We start from the raw sequence: 19,340 nt of genomic DNA on the forward strand, positions 1-19,340 counted from the left end.
CAACATCCAGTTCCAGACCAGCAGTTTCATGTAGACAGTTCAGGACGAAACCATTCCAGTATGTGCTGCTGGTCCGTCTGGAGTCGGTCCTTCCTTTATTTTCAGATTCCGTTGCCACGATATGCTTTACGACACAACGCAGCTGCAGAACTGCACCGTGCCGCAAATCGCTTTCATCTTCCGCCAACTACCATTACACGGGTGCGAGAGGGACAACTGTGTGCTTCAGACAACAACCAATCATAGCGCTAGCCTATCGCAAATGGTGGTGAGTGGAGCAGCCATGCTGGTCTTCGCCAATCGCAGCCGGTTCCGTTGCAACAAACCCAGCCTTTTGCGCAGGGGAGTGCTGGCCAGCCGAGGGTCGGCCTAGTCGGTTTCTGAAACGGATCCGGGCAGGCAGGTCGTGACATTATTATTTCGTGTTGGGCTTCTAAGGTAAATACTGTTCCGCCGCCGTGTCGGGAAGTTTAAGAAAGGTTGTTCGATTCACTTTTTGCGATTTTAGCCGTGCGTATTAATCTTTACATCAAATGAAATTGCCGGCTACGTTAGCAATCGGTAGACCCGGGAATAATACGTGTTACATGCAGTAAAAATATGATGCTAACATGAGTGCAATAAAAAGTGGCGTTCGAAAAATGAACAAGTGAACTAAAACAAAAGCGGCTGCTCAGTTATATTTGTGTTTCCGAATTAGTGACTCTTAGGTCCTCACGGTGCGATCAACAATAGGTTTTTGATCACTGCAGGACGTCATTCCCACCATCTGCGCAAATTTACTCTTAACTCTTGACTCGCCCTGCAAGAGTTCGCACGGCGTGCGTTTGGCTGAACACAGCAGTCTTTTGGCTAAAGCTTTCATGAGCAGTGCACGTAATAAAAACTGAGATCAACGATTCGAACTATGTTTACATTGCAACCAACTCCAACTGCTATAGGCACCGTGGTTCCTCCATGGTCAGCGGGAACATTGATAGAGCGTTTGCCGTCTTTAGAAGACATGGCTCACAAGGGTAAGCGAATTTTTTAAAAGTCCCGATTGGCATGATCGTCTCTATCCGACACTCTTTTATAAATATGAGTCTAAGCCAACGCCTAAGTTAATGCTGCCCATGGACAGCTATTCCGGTCCGTCCTACTAGGCGAAGGCAGTTTCGTTTGGCTGTTGGTCTCTTTTATTAAATTAAAAGCTTCTGCGCTGAATCGTTCGCAAACTCATTTCTCAAACTCCAACTCACGCGAGTAAGACGGCTTTATACTCCTTATGCCATTGCATTTGGCAAAATCAAAGATATTCCAATCATCGCCGTGACTCTTATAGTTAGAAAACCCTATATTTGTATTATACCCGTTGCTCGCTCGTAAAATTAAAAGATTTGTTTTTAAAGTGACTGATGAAAGAAGAGTTCCCGACCCTAAAAGTGAGCCATATGTATATTCTTCATTAGATTACTGGACTAGTGGATTTTCCGATGACCGTTAGCATGTCTATCCGTCAGTATTGACGTCAAGATCTTGGGAAGCGAAATAAGTAGGAAGTGTGCAGATTACAGTAACGCATACACAGTAACGCATCACACCGCTCACAAATTATAAACCCCGTCAGAGATAGGGTTTTGACATTTTTCAATAATTTTCAATGAAAAACGTGTAAGGTAACACAAAGGCGTTAAATGATCAATGGCGTCTCATGCTACTCCGCGCGTTTATGATGTGATTATTGGGTACTTCATACTAGATGACTCTTTCGTTTTATATAAATTTCTATAATTGTTACTCGTAGAGGAAAAGGGTATACTAGATTTTAGAAATGTATGCAACAGGTAGAAGGAACCGTTTCCGACTATATTAAGTATATATATTCTTAATCAGGATCATTCGCCGAGTCGATCTGGCCATGTCCGTCTGTGCGTCCGCATGAACGTCGAGATCTCATGAACTGTAAGAGCTAGAGGGTTGAGATTACGCATACAGATTCTAGAGACATGTTGACCCAAAACAGCTAAAAAGTGCCACGCACGCACATTTGAAAAATGATTTTTGTTTTTCCTTTTACCGCGTATTTGATAGTCGGGAAACTGGACTATGGCTCTGTAGTGTTTCAGTTCATAATCACCATCACGTTAACTATAAAAGACTACGCACCTCCTTCTAAAAGCCCGATAAACGGCCCAAGTAGTCTGTGGTATATATCTGTTCATACTGAGATTTTTCTAAATTAGTTCTCTTAAGTATTAGCTTAAGTCAATAGTGATATTCTAATTGAATTCTTTAACCATTTGCTTGTATAACTATCTTTAATGGGCATTACATTATTATCACCTCCTTTCTTTTGCGTTTTTAACCGTCTGTATTCTTCACGACTAGCTTCTGCACGCAAGTTGCGAAGTCTTTTCTTGCAAGGTTTACAACTATGCGGCTTACTGCTGAAATCGAAATTAGTTTGATTACTTTTAATACATTTTTAGAATGCTTAACAATAGTTGTTAACAAAAATATTTAGAGTTAAAGGTGTAGTGTCGCTTTTATCTTGCAATAAAATGATAACCCAAACACATAGTTTATGTTTTTGGGTTTCAATTTAATTAAAACAATTCGGTAATCCTGAGGTTTTATTTCGATGCAGGTATAATATATTACATAAAATATATTACAAAAAATTACAACGAAAATATGGCATGCAATTTTATATTGTCAAAAAAACTGGAATATACCCAATTTCATTACTTCTTTTACCATATATGTTTATATATAATTTATACTATATAAATTTGTCGATTAATTTGATAAATTTCTACACATATAAATTTATTTTTTTTCACTGTTAGCCTGATTCCTGTTTAACTTTCTAAATAACTGTACTTGAAGATTCCGAGCTTTTAATAAATAAATACCAGGCTTCCGCGAAAATTGTTAGCTGTCGTTATTTCTGATTCAGCCCGACTCACCCAATTCGAACTACATTTATTGTTAGCGCGTATTCCTACGCCAATTGAGGAACATGGCACCACTGACATTTGAACATTGGAATACTGCTTAATATAGAAAGCTGTAGAAAACTGTTGAAAACTGATATATGCAAATATGTAACTAACTCTCATATTGCGACAGCTTCCGAAATTCCAGTGAAATAATTATAATTCCAACATATGCACTCTGGCTCAACTTCTTTGTACGTTGTAGTAGAGTTTCTCGATTAAGCACAGGTCTAATTTTAAATTGTTAGTTTTTTAGTTCCCGAATGCAGAGTGTTCAAGAATGTTCTTTAGAGAATATTACAAAAAATCTACAAAGTGTTCGGAAACTTTTCAATAGATTTCAGATTATAGATAGATTACAAAGAGAATAAATAAAACAAAAGAGAATGCTATAGTCGAATTCCCCGACTATCAGATACCCGTTACTCAGCTAGTGGGAATGCGAACGCAAATTTGCAACATTTTCCTGGGATATCTATAGATATTGGGGAATAAAATGAGAAAATATTTAAAAATTGCTTAAAAGTGTGGGCGTGACCTTTTTGGACATTTTGTAGGTGTAGGCGTGGCCACAGTGTTTTTGGTATACCGATAAAAATTGAAAAGAAAAAGATCTAAACATATTTCAAAAGTATGGGCGTGGCAGCTTGGGGCAAATCAATAGAAATTTAAAAGACTAACAAAATTATGAAAAAATATCTAAAAAGTTTTCAAAGGCGTAGGCGTGGTCGTTTTGTGTGGTTTTAGTGCGTTATAATGGGCGTGGCAACATGGCAACAAACTTGCGTTGCATATATGTCTCTAGACTCTGTATGCCGTATTTCAATCTTCTAGATTTTACAGTTCCTGAGATCGAGACGTTCATACGGACAGAAGGACATCTCCAAAACGACTCGCCTGTTGATACTGATCAAGAATATATATATGTACTATATATGGTCGAAACGCTTCCTTCTGCATGTTACACACTTTTCAACGAATCTAGTAAATCTGTTCCATTTCTATAAACACTTAAGCAGGTTCAAACTTGGTTCAAATTTAAAGAACTATTCCACTATTATTATAAATGAATTCCAAGTACAAACTGACTTCTTGATACGAATTTTACCCCTTTGATCTTCTTTTTTATAGACAATGTGATTGCAATGAGAAATTTACCCTGTTTGGGTACCGCTGGTGGTAGCGGACTAGGCGGTATTGCTGGGAAACCTTCCCCTACTATGGAAGCCGTGGAAGCCAGCACAGCGTCACATCCCCATTCGACATCTTCGTACTTCGCCACAACTTACTACCATTTAACTGATGATGAATGTACGTTTTAATAAATAACGCATAGCTAAACCCCTCCCGCTTTCACTTGATTTCAGATAGCCCGATTGTAATACTATTACGTCACATTCACCAATAGATTAAAATTAAAATGTATACACACAGACCGTCTTTACACCATTAATAGATTTTATTGAGTCTAACCGATCCATAAGTTTGGCAACTTTTGTGTGTAATCGCAGTGTCTTACCCTAAATACCAGGTAGCACATCATCATCATCAGGTAGCACACTCGTATAAAGACATCGCGCTAATTTTTTTGTATTACTAAACATGTGTCAAAAAGATTTGTTATTAGCGTGAAAACAGCTCAATGTCTGGGTAAGCCCATAGCATACAGCTGAATGGAATGGCATTGTTCAGTAGCTGACTCCAAATATCGCACATGCTGCCAATTATAGTGGCACAATGGGCAGAGGTGATCATCGGTGACAATTGGGATCGGCATAGACTTTCAAGACGGTGATGAGTCAAACAATAATTTACGAATTGCGGAGTAGATTATAGGCATTCCTCAACTCCCTTTTCTAAACGTAACCTCATCCCTGGCCCGTCGAGCTGTTAAGTACTCTCTCTGTCAGGTCACCCTATTGTAGTGCCCGTGAATCAATACAATAATTTTCCAGCTTTAATGATCTTGAAGTGTGTGTTCGTTGTCGACCGTTTCGTGTAAAGTCGCTACAAATGGAAACAATTAATGGCACTGAAAGCCGAAGTCGAGTAAATACAAACACACACAATGCACTCAAAAATGCCAAATGAGCCTCTTTAGCGGCTGCCGGGAACCGACGCATATTGGCATTGTATCCGTGGTCTTTGTAGACTCACCCCGCTGTTCTGTCCATTTTCGCATGCGAGGAAAATCAGTCCCTGCCCCTGAATGGACCGACCAGTCCCCTAGAGGGTCCATCTCCAGTTCCTGTTGCAAAGGCTTTGTTTTTCATCCCATCGGATTTGTGCTGCAATTACATTATTAATCCCACTGGCAAGATGTTTTCGTAAATTGTGTATCCTGTCACACTGCAAATCACATTTTTGGAAAGCAATCCAATTTCGGAGTCCCTGCACTAATACCGCAAGTACCCTCCGTCATGGCCGGTTTCCTGAATAATATGAACGTGTTCAGGCGGATCTCACGGTAAAGTTAACTGGATGTGGCGCTCAACTGCATCCAAAACACAATGTTTGGAGCTATCTGCGGAGGAATCTCAATTTGTTTGGAATCAAGGTAAAAGGGCTCGCCAGGGGTTTTCCGATCTGATTCTGAATACAGAAAGATCATTTGGATTATAACTGAGTCAGATGATGTTGCATTACATGAACAGATTAAGACGAGAAATAGCTATAGTCGAAATTCTCGACTTTCAGATACCCGCTACTCTGCTGCTTCAGCAAAAAAGAAATTTCAAAACAAAACGATTTCGGTATACCGATTTAAATATGAAAAACTAATATTAAAACGAAAAAATAGCAAAATATAAGCATTAGAGTGAGTGGTCGTCGCAAAGTTCTCTTGAATCTGTACGTTTTTTTTGTGTTACCGCGATATCGTGGAATTATTTGGCCACCCTCGTGTACGTGGAAATTGCCACGGACTAAACTGTATGCTTTATCTCTAGCTTTCATGCTCACCGAGATCGGCGCGCTCATACGGACGGACGGACATGGCCAATTAGACTCGGTATAATAATATATTATATTTTTACTGTTACATGCTGTTCAACGAATCTAGTATACCCTTTTATGCTACGAGTAACTGGTATAAGCCTATGGACGTATAAGTATGTACATACATCTATGTACATGTATCTATGTTTTTCTGCTGCTTCGGTGATTTCCTTTCCAATAAAGCGGTAAATTGATACGGAGACTTTAGGATTTTATTTCTATAAGTCCAAATACTCGGAAATTTGTATAAAACCCTTACGTTTTTATGCTCGACCTGAGCGACGAGTGTGCCCATTTAGCCTTTTAGCTTTCCCCTTTGTGCTCTTCTTCGTACTTTCAATAAATACACATCAAATATGTTTGCTATCTTTCGAATCGAAAACAACAAAATCGTTAGAACTTTTGAATTATTTGACGAATACATGACTTTTTTTTCAATCAAATATCAAGAAAGTCTACATGATGATTTATTATCCAAAGTAAAATAAATGCAGTAAAATGCAGCCAAACTTAGTCAAACTTTTAATTTTTTTTAGTAATTTAAAAAAAATGCAGCTTAAGCTACACTACCATTTTCAGTGTATCATGGGTGCAAGGGTGTGTGCTTATTATTACTAAATTGTTGAGACTAACCAGGAACGGTCATTGTATACAAATTGAGATGCTAAGTTCCGACGCAAAGGCACAAAGACAGATACCCACGAAGCTGTTCTCCCCTTCAGAATATCCATCTCGAATTTGGGTCGACGAATATATTTTGACGTCTTTTAAAGCGTGACAAACTAAATTATCCGCCTCATTGGCGCAAGCTTGTGTGTGTGTATGCATCCTCGTGCGTAGTGCGTGTGAGCAAAAATATTAAAATGTATGATGAAAAATGAAACAGCAACTATTTAAATTAGATATAACTCCGAAAGTAAAACATAGTGCATTTATTTCAATACTTTTTATTATATGATTGCAGGTCACAGTGGAGTGAATCAGCTGGGTGGCGTTTTTGTTGGAGGAAGGCCTTTGCCAGATTCAACACGGCAAAAAATTGTCGAACTGGCACATTCTGGAGCTCGGCCATGTGATATTTCTCGAATTCTACAAGTATCAAATGGATGTGTGAGCAAAATTCTCGGGAGGTAGGACCATTTCCGTATATCACTTAATTCGTTTTAGAATAGATAGTTTTGGTGAAACGAGGTTATACAATGGATGGTGAGTGGGTTCGCACGGGGTTTTAAAAAAAATGATGTCTGCTTGGCTTAACCATAACCTAAGTTAAGCTGCACAGTGACAAAATTATATCAAATTTATATTTTCAGATATAAAATGAAATGTTAAGTTTTGTGTTATGCAATAACACATTTCTTATATATTGTTTATCAAACGTGTGTACTTGTGTTCTTTGTATTTTTCAACCAAAATCATGAAAGGAAACCACGTTTTAAAAATGATGTTTTTTGGTGTAGACAATGGTGTGTAGGGTGTACACATTCATATAGTTTAGAACATAGTTCAAAATTTTATTTCCTACTATTTCTCAAAAATTCCTTAACTAGTCATACTATCTGATAAGAAGTACAACGACGCTAAAATATTGGTCATAAGCTCAAGCTCTCGAAGAATATGAATATAAGAAAATACCTATATGTACATTTAATAATTTATTTTTTTCTTTCAACAAAATAATGAAGTTACACACTATGCGGCAACTAAAACTGATCTGCTTAGATTATTTCAGTTTTCATTGTGGGCTTGTTACGTTAAGACTAAGCGCGAAGTTTTATAGTATATCTGTAGACCTGTAGACTTGCAAATCTTCACATTGCAGTCAAGCGACTGTTTGTTGCGTGGCGCAATAAGCCAAGCCATTCGAGCTACCTTGTTCCGGAACGCTTTCTGTATATTTGCAATTCCTATTCGAGGGTTATATTAAGGTATTTATTGGCCTGGTGGTGGTTGATCGTTTTACCAGTAAGGCAGAACCCCGGACAACTACCTGATTGCTTGGCAAACGTCACAGAGAATTGTGTTTTTCGTGAACACAGCAGTATCGTCAGCGTAGGTGGCTTTGGGGACATCTTCTTCCTCAACAATTTTGACTGGTGTAGTGGAGTAGGCATGTCCGAAGCAAAGACTGAGTATAGGATGGGGCCTATTTATTAGAACTAAGAACTGGAACTAAGCACCCGATGCACCTTTTAAAAGATCCTACCTCTTATTGTCTGGAGTCCAAGAATAAAATGGGTAAGGAAAAAGGACTAATAATATTAAACAGCTAGCAAGAATTCGCTGGACGCAAGATCTGTTTCTAGCTTTCCTACGAATATGTACAAAGTATAATTCAAATTGCAAATTATATATATAGACTATTTCAACATATTAATTAAAATGGTGGATTTATTTCAGATATTATGAAACAGGAAGCATACGACCTCGTGCTATCGGAGGATCCAAGCCACGTGTGGCCACAGCCGAAGTGGTTAGCAAAATTTCGCAGTACAAACGCGAGTGTCCTAGCATATTTGCTTGGGAAATTCGGGATAGATTACTTCAGGAGAACGTTTGTACTAACGATAATATCCCAAGTGTAAGTCACTCACTTCGAATAAGCATTCATTTTTTTAAATACTTAGTTACGCCGCTCGAATCAAATCATTGCAGTTGCGGGCGACTCTTTTGACTCTTCGACGTAGCCATTTTCTTTGCTCGCAACAACATTTTCCTTTCCTTTCCTTTTTTTATCATATTATTTATTAAGTATGCCAAAAAAGATGCCAGCCAAATGAATTGTGACAGCGATGCTCATGCCAATAGCCGCCCCATAGCCGATGTGGCCCTGCCAGCTCGCCTTGTTCTACTCCTATTGACAGTTGTGTGGAAAATGTGCTCGTTCAAATGGAAGGGAAAATCTTTTATGCGCATTAAACGACTAAAAGGGAAATCAGTGCTAGAAAAATGTATGAAAAAATACAATATTAAATAAATACGGCCCGCCGCCACCACAAACCGTTAAGCGTTGAAATTCACGCGCCAGTGCGAGGGGGAACTGCTGAATCACGTTTACATCTGGAATCGTATTCGGGTCGGTTCTGAACTAAGGGTGAGAATCGACCACTCGGGTTCAAGTCCACACGATGGCCGTCGGGACAATGCGGAAAATATCTACGCGCTGACCTCTTACATGCGTACATGCGACTAAGCTTGCGATACTTTCGATGAGTGCACATACTAAAGGTATCCTTTGGCGTGCAGCTTGCGCATGCACTTGTTGTCCCCGAAGGAAACGAATGCAATCCACCGGATTGGTCCAGTGTGCCTGCCTGTACACTAGTTAGGAACCGGATGTGCTTATTTTAGAAGAAATGAGTTTCTGTGCGGCCCCCTGGCGAAGGACATTCCGCCTAATTTTTCCACTCAAATGCACTTTTCTCTGTTGTTCTTCCTCGCTCACTCGCTCATTTATATGTTTGCCCGGTTATTCTTTTTCGTTTTCGTTTTCTTTCCTTCTTTCCTTTTGAATTCGGTTGAAAAGCGTTGTCAAGCGCAGGCACAGCATTAATACAATAAGAAACTGAATAAATTGCAATTCAAAGCAAACAAACGTGCGTCTTTTCTGAGTGCTACCAGAAGTAACAGAAAATTTGCTTTTTGATGTTAGATTTTACTTGCCTTCGCCGATTTAGAATTCTTTACGAAACATGCCAGTATAGTATTAGTGTGTATATTAGTATATCTACAGCGCTATAACTATATCAACACAACTGTACATTCTAGGTGTCCTCCATAAACCGTGTATTGAGAAATTTGGCTGCGCAAAAGGAGCAGCAGAGCTCGGGATCCGGGAGCTCCAGCACAGCCGCCGGCAACTCAATCAGCGCAAAAGTGTCTGTCAGCATCGGTGGCAACGTGAGCAATGTGGCAAGCGGATCGAGAGGCACGTTGAGCTCTTCCACCGATCTTATGCAGACAGCCACGCCACTTAACTCTTCGGAAAGCGGTGGCGCAAGCAACTCCGGGGAGGGTAGTGAACAGGAGGCGATTTACGAGAAGCTTCGGCTCTTAAATACCCAGCACGCTGCAGGACCAGGATCACTGGAGCCTGCCAGAGCAGCGCCTTTGGTAGGTCAATCACCCAACCACCTAGGAACCCGATCCAGCCACCCCCAGCTGGTGCACGGTAACCATCAGGCATTACAGCAGCATCAACAGCAGAGCTGGCCGCCCCGTCACTATTCCGGATCTTGGTACCCCACCTCTCTTAGCGAAATACCCATCTCATCGGCTCCCAATATCGCATCCGTTACGGCGTATGCATCAGGACCTTCACTTGCTCACTCACTGAGTCCACCGAACGACGTTGAAAGCCTGGCCAGTATCGGTCACCAGAGAAACTGCCCCGTTGCAACGGAGGACATACTTTTAAAAAAAGGTGAGCTGAAAACCGGGAATTCTAAAATTTCGTGTGCCGGAATGCAATTGTTACATAGCATATTCGTTCCGAAGAGGCGATTCATACATATATAGTAATTGCAGTAAATATACATAAATAAATATAAATATATACTATGTTCATTGAATTGTCCTAAATAGGTCGCCGATCAATAAAATGGTTGTTGTGGTGTTTTAATTGCCTAACTATTTTGTTCATTAGTGACAGGCACCAAAATCACCATTGGTAAAAGTTAACACTTAACGCTATTTAAGGATTTACGTCTATATAAAAGGTATTGTTGATTTAGCAATAAGCTAAATCGATTAGCGTCCCAAGTCCATTTGATACAGCAATTCCCGTCTTTCGGTCATTTAAACATCCTTTGAATGATTTATTGTAAAGCTCAAGCGTTAGAAAACTTAAATTATCACGATAAATCAGCTTTAAAGCTTTTAAAGAGATAACAAGTCAGATAATAGTAACGGTATTTTGATCAAGGAGTTATGTTGGGTTTAATTGCAGGCTTTCAAAACTTTATACTTTAGTACGACTCCTATTATTAGCTAAGTGTGTAGTTTCCAAAGAAAAGAAGTTAAAAAAATCATTTGAAATAATAAGCGGAAAAACGTAAAAAATATATCACAGCCGTATCTTCTCGAGTTGCAATTTCACTATCATCCCAAAAATCACGAAATTTTATTTTTTTGTCAAATTACGCACGAGCGAACTTGGCATTTGCAAATTTTCGTTTGCTGATAGGCCGTTTTTTTATTTTTTCAGTTATAAAAGTCTACAGCTACACCAAAAGGTTGTCGCGTCGTGCGTAAATCCGACAGACACGTGACCAACGAGCAATACACTTGTTCTGATTGTGTCAACACCGCAAGTCTTGTAAGGATTTTACAAAGAAACATAAGAGAACGCTAAAGCCGAGTTCTGCGACTATTAAGTACCCGTTACTGCGATGAGACGTAGCGAGTGCTGTATAAAGCATGTAGTATTTGGATTAGGATTATTAGGAATCTGAGAGTCCGATTTAAGCCAATTCCTGCAGCTAAACGAGATATTTTTTAATCAGTGACGACATTTGAGCGTATATAAATTAAATCAATTAAATTTATTCATGATTCATTGGGCTTGACCACGTTTTGAAACAAACTTGCGCTGCGGTCGATAGAGTCTGCGTTTTAGGTCTGAGCATTCCAGCTTTTATAGTCAGTAAAGTCTGAATTCTTAATCGGAGTTTTCAGCTTTTACAATCCCCGAGATGTCGACGTTTACACGAACGGTTAAATTAACTGGCCAGTGATCCTGATCATGTGTATATATACTTTATTGGCTAGGAAACGCTTCCTTTTATCTCATATAACCTTTACTTAGCTAATTCACATTTATAATAAATATACTCTATATACTATATTCCGTATATAATTATACGGAAATATCTTCACGGCTCATACAGACCGCACATACATACAAATCTGCAGTCGTTGACAACCCGATGATTTAATTCGTTCAAAAATTCGAGTTTCCTGAAACTTGAGACATGAATGAGTAAGTTTTAGATACTGTATTCATTTGGTCAAATGCAATATTGTTTTCGTCAGAAAAGATGATATCCGAAGTTTTGTATGTTTTATGTGCGATCTACAATAGAGTTATTTTCTTCATTAAGAGTTGTTTTTGCTTGAGTGAATGTATTCAATTTTTAATTAAATTAAATACATTCAAAACTAACGAAAATATTGATATTTGTTTTTTTATTCAGGTCAATAAGGCCAGAGCATAGATAATTTAATCTCAATGTGTTACTAATAAATTGGCTAAACAGGTATCATTTCAATAACAGTACATATTCTCGCCCAAAGCTTGCCCAAGAGCATGTGTGTCAAAACAGTCAGTGCTCGACCTCCCCCGAACCACTTCCCAAAGTTTCCACTTTTGATCGAGCATAGCTGTGGGGCAACCACTGCCGTTACCACCGCCGTGGTTGACAGGTTTACCCTTAACCGTGTAGTTTGCTTTAATGCGATTTACAGACTCATTTTACAGGCGATGACACTTCATTAAACGACAAACCGTGAGGGTGGTTGTGGTTAGGGATGGGTTCACGGACAGGCCTAGGATGGTTGGTGCTAGATTGGATGCTGGGGTGCATAAATAGATTACAGAAATACATATTTATAAAATTATTTTTCAAATCCCCATGCTAGAGCTCTGACCTTATCAGGGTTTGTCTTAGCGCATAAAAATGTGACAGTTTCGCAGTCCGTCCGTCCCTTCTCCGGGTTCGATCTCCGTATTCGATTCCACCTCCAACTCACCATATCAGCAGACCTACTCTCTGTTTCCAGATACCGTCGATTTGGTTGCCCCTCATCTGACGCCGTCTGTCATTGTAACGCTGTTGCCGCTGTCAGAACATTGCGATTCGCCAGCTAGTGACATGTGCTTTAAAGGCTCTGGACGGAGTCTATACCTTTCCCGCGGCATATCTCTGGGCTATCATCATCTATTTGCTTTGTCACATTCACTAACATCAACGTCATTTCCACAATGTGGAACGGCTTTCGTCTACCGGTCCAAGCTGACCTCAGCTGACATACAAATGATTTGCATTTTTCTTTAATGTGGCCGCTGATGCAGGTCGTCCAGCTGCATGATATGCCTTCCAACTATGGAAGAACAACTGTGCTAACAAATAGCAGATTTAATTATTTACTAGAATTGTAGCTTTATAATATTTATTAATAGCTGCATATATATTATATATATGAAATAAGTCAAAGCTCGTTATCTTAATTTACAAGAAAATATTATACAATACATATTATTCTAAAGTATGGGCGTGACAGTTTTGTGCGGTTTGTGGGCGTTAGATTAGGCGTGGCAACATGGGTCAGCCAACTTGCGTCTGGAGAATCTGTATGCAGAATCTCAACTTTCTAGCTTTTATAGTTCCTGAGATCTCGACGTTCATACGGACAGACGGACATGGCTAGATCGACTCGGACATTGATCCTGATCAAGAATATACATATATATGTATATGCTTTATATGGTCGGAAACGATACTTTTCAACGAATCTAGTATACACTTTAACTCTACGAGTAACGGGTATAAATACTGTAGAATAAAATCGGGCCTCTATATCATATAGCTGATATGATGATAATAGTTTCGATGTTTTCGATCATAAAGTGTATACACATGAATTTTCTTTAATATGTACAATTACTGCATATGTAACAATATGTACAATTGTGCATGCGATCTTTGGCATGGTATTAATTTATATTTGAAATTCCAACCGATTCGTCTTATGATGTTTGCAATTTAAAACTATATTTTGCCAGAACTTGATGGTCATCAGTCCGATGAAACGGGCTCCGGTGAAGGTGAAAACTCCAATGGTGGCGCTTCAAATATTGGAAACAATGAGGATGATCAAGCTCGGCTCATACTTAAAAGAAAGTTGCAACGCAATCGAACATCTTTCACGAACGACCAGATAGATAGTCTTGAAAAAGGTAAAAACGATTAACAATAGTTTACTAATAATACAAATTGTAGGTTTACAATACATTACATATATTGACCTTCATTAAAAATTCAAAAACATAAAAATTTGTCTGTAAAAACGAATACAAAGTATACCTTTCATATTATTAAAATATTTATTTTAGAGTTTGAACGAACACACTATCCAGATGTTTTTGCCCGCGAACGTTTGGCTGGAAAGATTGGGTTGCCAGAGGCAAGAATTCAAGTTTGGTTCTCTAACCGTCGAGCAAAATGGCGCCGTGAGGAGAAGCTGCGAAACCAGCGAAGGACACCAAATTCCACAGGAGCTAGTGCAACTTCGTCCTCAACATCGGCAACTGCCTCTTTGACTGACAGCCCTAACAGCCTAAGTGCTTGTTCCTCTCTGCTGTCCGGATCAGCTGGGGGTCCCTCAGTCAGTAAGTATAAATAATTTTGAAATCAAAAGACCTTGTCGTGACACACTTCAAGGTCGCTCTTATGAAAGAGATTACAACATGGTCGTTACATTGCAGAAAAATATCTTAATACAGGTTACGCTATAATGATTATTTAAAACAACCTCCCTTTGCTGTTAGTCTTAATCAATCCGCAACAAATCGATTTCGACTTTTTTCTCGGAAGTATTTTGTTTAAACATTTTTACCCTTGCATTAGGTATTATATTTTGGATCCAAAGTCTTTGACACATCAATTGGTCCTGTGGCGGCCGGTAATTCAATTCTTCTTAGGCGGGTACTGGTTAGGCTGGTTAAACAGATTCGAGGGCTGGGCTTCGATTTGTAATTCTTCACTGTATCAGAATTTATGTTACTGGCGCTGTCCCATTATTAACGGTGATATTTCCAAACAGGCTTTATGCCGTGAAGAGCACATATTTATAAACACATGGAGTTTTCTTGTCTCTTGTTGGTTTGTTGTTTTATTCCCAGTGTGACGTTTAAATGAAAAGTTAATTATTTGTCTGTAGATTTCCCCCATGATGCGTGACTATTTGCCCAAGCTCGATTTTAGTCTCCCATTGGTATTGTAGTTAGGAGGGGTGGGACTGGAATTTATTTGACCTTGGGCTTGCGTTTTTTCTCCCCTCAATATTCTAAAAAAAGTCTAGTTTTTCCATATTTAAATGCATAATATGTGTGTCGATTTGACCTAGGAGCATTGAGTATTTCAGTTACGCTAAAGGTGAGCTAGATTGTTTCAGACCGGTGCCACATCCATCCCAGGGGCTACGAGCTGAGTAGAGCTGTCACGTGCTGGTGCACTTTTGTACCGTTTGCTTGTGCCGGCGCTTATAGGCCGATGCACTTCAGTTTCCCATATCTTGCAGAGAATCGACGATGGAAGGGCCAAGCTGTGGTGATTTCTCGTACTCTTCGTTGCTTTCCGGAGTGTTGATAGCAATCTCAATTGAGATCCTACATTCGGCATACGAGACTTTTCGGTTTGGTTAACCCAACTTGGTGCGATTTTCGTTGAGTCGGAGATAGCAAAGGACACAGTGTATCGTTTGTCAACCAATTGGTTTTTAAAATTTTGGATTCTTGAACTAAGTTCAATTTATGCATAACTGAGCACAAGTACAAATGGTTGCTTTAAGCGTATTTTCGAAACAGCACAAAACTGCCACCAACTGTCAATTTCTATCGATTTGCCAAACACCTTTTTGACACGCCCATAAAACGCACAAAGCGGTCACGCACACACTTTTAAATAATTAAACTTTTTTTTTCATTTTACTATTTTCTCGCCTATTTCTCGTGGAACCCGACTATAGCATTCTCTATAGTTTTTAATTTGAACGAACTAGTTTTATATGCTTGAAATTATTCGGCAGACCTATTTACAAAACCAAGCACTCTGGCACTTCTTGAATAATCTATAATGTATTTTTTAAAGTTATAAAGGTATTAAGTATGACATGTTATTTGAAATGTGTGACCCTAATTTAAGAAGGATCGTAAAATACAAATAGATAAATTCATTTGCCTTTTCCATATTTAGGTACCATTAATGGCTTATCGTCTCCAAGCACATTGTCTAGTAATGTCAATGCTCCAACGCTTGGCGCTGGGATCGATGGATCTGAAAGCCCAACACCAATCCTGCATATTCGGCCTAGCTGCGCCTCTGACAATGACAGTGGTCGTCAAAGTGAAGATTGCAGAAGAGTTTGTTCTCCATGCCCACTTGGCATTGGCGGGCAACAAAATACTCATCATATCCAGAGCAATGGTCACGCCCAAGCTCATGCACTTGTTCCTGCCATTTCGCCACGTCTCAATTTTAATAGTGGTAGTTTCGGCGCGATGTACTCCAACATGCATCATACGGCGTTATCCATGAGCGATTCATATGGGTAAGCAACTAGAGTTTTCAAATTGTTCAGTCATCCCACTTATATATTTGCATAATACTGAAAAAACTCGTTGAGGCTATTGCTGGTAAAATAGTTAGACGGTAGAATAAAAACTCAAAAGAAAACAACACAAGGGATATGTCAACACATCTTTATCGATTTTGAACTGATACATTTGTCAGTATATATTAGGAATTAGCGTCCTAAAGTGCATGTAACCAGCGCCATAAATTTTACCATATTGACCAAAACAAATTTGTAAAGTCATAATAATTCTGTATTACTCCCTATGTTTTCATACATCTTACTTGTAAAGTTCCATTTCATTAGGAAGCTTTTTGGACCGTATAAAGCTTATATATCCTTGCTAGGATCGAGTAAGTCCAGCGATGCACGTCCGTATAAACGATATCACGGTATCTATAAAAGCTGGTAGGCATACTCAAGGCATGGAGTTATTAGAGACGTAGACGCAGTTTAATAATATAAAAAAGTGCGACGATCACTTTTTTTCTATATGCCAAAAGAATTCTGAAGTTTTAGCCTCGCACTCCCACTATTTAAGTAATGAGTCTCTCTTGTTTTATTGCTAATAACCTCTAGCCTCAAAAATATCAAACTAACTAAGTATGCATTTGTACATTAATCCATAGTCATAGTCTATAATCGTGTAAAAGTCAATACTTAAATGGTTTTATTTTCAGGGCGGTTACGCCGATTCCGAGCTTCAACCACTCATCTGTCGGTCCGCTGGCTCCGCCATCGCCAATACCGCAACAGGGCGATCTAACCCCTTCCTCTTTATATCCGTGCCACATGACCCTACGACCCCCTCCGATGGCTCCCGCTCACCATCACATCGTGACGGGTGACGGTGGCAGACCTGCGGGCGTTGGCCTAGGCAGTGGCCAATCTGCGAATTTGGGAGCAAACTGCAGCGGATCTGGATACGAAGTGCTATCTGCCTACGCATTGCCACCGCCCCCTATGGCGCCGAGCTCTGCTGCTGATTCAAACTTCTCAGCCGCGTCCAGTACCAGCGCCAATGTGACCCCACATCACACCATAGCCCAGGAATCATGTCCCTCTCCTTGTTCCAGCGCGAGCCACTTTGGAGTTGCTCACAGTTCTGGGTTTTCGTCCGACCCGATTTCACCGGCTGTATCTTCGTATGCACATATGAGCTACAATTACGCTTCGTCCGCCAACAACAGCATGACGCCCTCCTCCGCCAGCGGCACATCAGCACACGTGGCCCCTGGAAAACAACAGTTCTTCGCCTCCTGTTTCTACTCACCGTGGGTCTAGGTACAAACTTGCGATTCAATCAGAGAAGAACTGCGAAAGGGACTATTTACCTAGTTGAATGACGGCCTATGTATATCTTAAGGAGGCCATAATAAATCGAATTTACATATCTCTTGAAAAATAATGGAGGTTGTAGGAAAATACATTTGTATGTATATATTATATAGTTCCGCCCATTAAATCCAATCTATAGTGTAGAATAATTGGTGTAAATTAAATGATATAATTTTGACAAATAAAAAGAAAAAAATGTTGTTTCTTTCAATTTCCCCTTATTCTTTCTCTTGGAATCTTCAAAAAGTAAGTGTTTAGTTGGTTTTCCAATATCAAAATGCTTGATCTGTTAAAACTTGTTTTTAAGAGGTCTTAATAATATTAACGTATTAAGTGGTTACTACGCAAACCTGATATTAATATTTATGCAGTGACTTCAATGGCAAATCTCGCAATTTAATATTACAGAGAAGACATTTTTGAACATTAGTTTTTTAAGAAACAATCCATCCCAGACCCTTTTTAGTGGTAAGCTTTATGTGTTCCTTTACAAAATCTAAAATTTTAAACAGGAACTGCTTTCCAAATTACAATGAAATACATGAATTATCTGCTCAAAAAGTATTTATTTTAACTAAAAATACATTTACAAATTGTTATGTTCTTCAATCGCATTGCGTACGTTTTACTTCAATAACAAGGACAATGATTACAAGTACCTCAAGTACATATGAGAAAACGTAAAAATGCAAATGCAATATCTTTTATCATAGCTCTATCAGATCGACTCTCAACAACGCTAAAAACATATGTTCGGTCTAATAAAACTCGACTGGAAGAGAGTGTGATCCCACTTTCCTCGGGGGTCACAAGGCTATACATACGTAATTAAAGAAAGCCTATACGAAAATTAGTTAATTCAAAATAAGGCTCACAGTTTTTGGGATTTACGTCGATAAATATCTCTCTCCGTTCTGAAGTTATTAGTATTGCCCACGGCATTATCCAACACTACTGAAGTGAAATGACATTTATTATTTATTTAGACACGAACCAGTGAACATTTTCACTGTCGGAATCTATCAACGGATAAACTAAGGCCAGGTTAATAGAAAATGGTTGGGTGGAACAGTATATACTTTGATAAAGCTTCGCGAACAAGCTAATTTTAAATAGTGAAATATAATTGAAATACAAGTTATATCACAACGTTTGTATGTTGATCGAACGATCGCCTTCGTAACTTGTTTTTGCATCGTCAACATCTTTTGATTAAAATAAAAGTTTATACAAGACGTTTATACAAGAATTCCTGGTTGGAATATGGTATTTATTATTGACATGTTATTATTTAACTGCTAATAATAATTTTGAGTGAGTAATTTGTTTGGCTTGCTGCTGACTTTTTTATTAAAGAGATAGATATTAAAAAATGTGAGATTGGGCATAAAAGGCCAAGATTCGCCAATATTTCTGGAGTTTCTTACATCCCAACAAATGGTAATTGTCCCAACCTTCTGGAAAAGACCGACATTTTTCAAATGGAACTTACTTTTACATTAGGCTTCTACATTCTACATTAGACCCACGAATACGCGTTCGCTTTACATGGATTACTTAAATGCATTTATACCTTTATACCATTTTAATAGTTTACTCTAACGACTATGATATATAGTAATATATATATATATACATATATATATACATATATATCTCTATATATATATC

General features: G+C 38.9%; 1 protein-coding gene across 5 annotated transcripts; it reads left to right on the forward strand.

Annotated features, from left to right (window-relative positions):
• Positions 1 to 349: 349 nt before the first annotated feature.
• On the forward strand, positions 350 to 17,880 carry LOC117146274 (paired box protein Pax-6). Of its 5 annotated transcripts, XM_033312265.1 has the most exons (10): positions 365 to 876; positions 942 to 1,016; positions 4,113 to 4,292; positions 6,943 to 7,108; positions 8,379 to 8,559; positions 9,747 to 10,401; positions 13,762 to 13,935; positions 14,092 to 14,367; positions 15,953 to 16,307; positions 17,012 to 17,880. In XM_033312265.1, the coding sequence occupies exons 1-10, from the start codon at positions 864 to 866 to the stop codon at positions 17,613 to 17,615; spliced, it is 2,679 nt and encodes an 892-aa protein (XP_033168156.1). In that variant the 5' UTR covers positions 365 to 863; the 3' UTR covers positions 17,616 to 17,880. The 5 variants fall into 5 exon arrangements, with proteins under 5 accessions (XP_033168157.1, XP_033168160.1, XP_033168155.1 ...); XM_033312266.1 differs by lacking the exon at positions 942 to 1,016 and having other exon boundaries at positions 350 to 438; XM_033312264.1 differs by having other exon boundaries at positions 364 to 1,016.
• The last annotated feature ends 1,460 nt before the right edge of the window (positions 17,881 to 19,340 follow it).

Source organism: Drosophila mauritiana, chromosome 4, assembly GCF_004382145.1.
Source record: "Drosophila mauritiana strain mau12 chromosome 4, ASM438214v1, whole genome shotgun sequence".
Classification (NCBI taxonomy): Eukaryota; Metazoa; Arthropoda; class Insecta; order Diptera; family Drosophilidae; genus Drosophila; species Drosophila mauritiana.